The sequence below is a fragment of the Nerophis ophidion genome, linkage group LG02, assembly GCF_033978795.1.
Source record: "Nerophis ophidion isolate RoL-2023_Sa linkage group LG02, RoL_Noph_v1.0, whole genome shotgun sequence".
Taxonomy (NCBI): Eukaryota; Metazoa; Chordata; class Actinopteri; order Syngnathiformes; family Syngnathidae; genus Nerophis; species Nerophis ophidion.
In genome coordinates, this window is record NC_084612.1 from 65,896,944 (window position 1) to 65,899,443 (window position 2,500).

A 2,500-nucleotide genomic window follows, 5' to 3' on the forward strand; every position below is an offset into this window, starting at 1 on the left:
GTGCTTTAATGCATCTCTCGAAACTTCATTGCTTTGAATGCCACGGCGAGACCACCTACCCGCTTCCGCGTGAGCATGTCAGGGCCCCGCCACAGCGTTAGGTACACACCAATTAGAGCTACATCACAAAATCCTCCTCTGCGATTACAGTATAAAATAATAATGCTCTTTTTTACTATTAGCCTCTTTTTAGACAGATGAGCAGAAAAACAGCCCCAAAGCATGATGTTTCCACCCCCATGCTTCACAGTAGGTATGGTGTTCTTGTTTGGATCACAGTTAGTTGAGTTTATACCATAAAGTTATATTCTCCCAATCCTCTGCTGTATTATCCATGTATCCATTTTGGTATAAACTCAACTCGTCGTGTTTGGAGGAGGAAGAATACTGAGTTGCATCCCAAGAACACCACACCTACTGTGAAGCATGGGGGTGGAAACATCATGCTTTGGGGCTGTTTTACTGCTAAGGGGACAGGACGATTGATCCGTGTTAAGGAAAGAATGAATGGGGCTATGTATCGTGAGATTTTGAGCCAAAACCTCCTTCCATCAGTGAGAGCTTTGAATGGTTGACCAAATACTTATTTTCCACAATAATTTACAAATAAATTGTGAATTCCTGGATTTTTTTTCACATTCTGTCTCTCTCAGTTGAAGTGTACCTATGATGAAAATGACAGACCTCTGTCATCATTTTAAGAGGGAGAACTTGCACAATCGGTGGCTGACTAAATACTTTTTTGCCCCACTGTAAAACATGTTTTACTTTACTAGTATGTGATTATATTCTGATTTATAGTGTTGTAGTGTCCCATGTGGCTGAGGGGCGGAGCTACCAGTAGGTTTGTGGGCGGGACCGTGCGGAGGCTAAGCTTCAGTCGGGGCTTTATGAGGCAAGAAGTGGATGAGAGTAGGGATGAAACTGATGCCATGGGCTGATTTCTCTGCTAATCTGTAGCACATCTGTGCACACCACTGTAAGCTCATGCCACACACACACACACACACACACACAGATGCAAACACATGCACACACACACTATGAGTGCCTCGACACTGTAGTGGCGTGGAAGGGCGGACATGGACTTTGTGTTACTCGCCGACAAGATGCCCAGACCTAGTTGTATACCTTGGGACCTGCATGGGTCTGAGAAGCATAGAGGTAAAGCAGACTCACCTTTGACCTCTGTGTATGTGTGTGTGTGTTTGTGTGAGGTAGCTGCAGTACGGTGACCTTTCATTTGACGAGGTTGTGTAAAGAAGATATATACTGCATGCATGCACACCTACTCCGCTGTAGAATTAAAGGCCTACTGAAATGAGATTTTCTTATTTAAACAGGGATAGCAGGTCCATTCTATGTGTCATACTTGATAATTTTGCGATATTGCCATATTTTTGCTGAAAGAATTTAGTAGAGAACATCGACGATAAAGTTCATAACTTTTGGTCGCTAGTAAAAAAGCCTTGCCTTTACCGGAAGTAGCAGACGATGTGCGCGTGACGTCACGGGTTGTAGGGCTCCTCACATCTGAACATTGTTTATAATCATGGCCACCAGCAGCTAGAGCGATTCGGACCGAAAAAGCGACAATTTTCCCATTAATTTGAGTGAGGATGAAAGATTCGTGGATGAGGAAAGTTAAAGTGAAGCACAAAAAAAAAAAAAAAAAGGCAACGGCTCCAGGCGGCGGCAGTGGGGCCGTTTCAGATGTAATTAGACACACGTTCGTCAAAAAAAAAAAGGCAACGGTCCCACTGCCGCCGCCTGGAGCCGTTGCCTTTTCTTTTTTTTTTGTGCTTCACTTTAACTTTCCTCATCCACGAATCTTTCATCCTCACTCAAGTTAATGGGAAAATTGTCGCTTTTTTGGTCCGAATCGCTGTAGCTGCTGGTGGCCATGATTATAAACAATGTTCAGATGTGGGGAGCCCTACAACCCGTGACGTCACGCGCACATTGTCTGCTACTTCCGGTAAAGGCAAGGCTTTTTGACTAGCGACCAAAAGTTGTGAACTTTATCGTCGATGTTCTCTACTAAATCCTTTCAGCAAAAATATGGCAATATCGCAAAATTATCAAATATGACACATAGAATGGACCCCCCCCCCTCCCTCTAGGGGACCGAAAGCAATGGATGCCGAGCGGGTCTAACATGATACTGTGAAAGTTCAATCCATAGTGGCTCCAACACAGCCGCGAGAGTTTAGTTCAAAGCGGATCCAAGACAGCAGCGAGAGTCCCGTCCACAGGAAACCATCCCAATTTTATTACTGCCCTTATTTAAGCCTGCCTTCTCCCTGTGCTCTGTCTGGATCATTTTGTTTGCTCTAAGCGACATTCACCTGGGTATCTTCTATGTATATACTTGTGCTAAGTTTCACCTTAGTTTCGCATGCGTAGGCACACGCTTTCTTTTGCCTTTTTGTACCAGTGTTATTTTATTTTTGTACATTAAATCCAGCTCTTACCTGCAATTCCTGCCTGTCGGGTCCAT

At 44.2% G+C, this 2,500-nt stretch overlaps 1 protein-coding gene across 4 annotated transcripts in view; it reads left to right on the top strand.

The window, feature by feature from the left end:
* Positions 1–2,500, top strand: part of kaznb (kazrin, periplakin interacting protein b) — a 272,644-nt gene that overhangs the window by 163,774 nt on the left and 106,370 nt on the right. Inside the window, exon 1 of one of the 4 annotated variants that reach the window (XM_061888879.1) lies at positions 1,040–1,164. The exons of the other annotated variants lie outside the window; for them this stretch is intronic. Coding sequence (XP_061744863.1) covers positions 1,083–1,164 — 82 coding nt within the window. The 5' untranslated portion in view covers positions 1,040–1,082. Of the gene's footprint in view, positions 1–1,039; positions 1,165–2,500 lie in introns of those variants that run through there. 4 annotated transcript variants of the gene reach the window in all.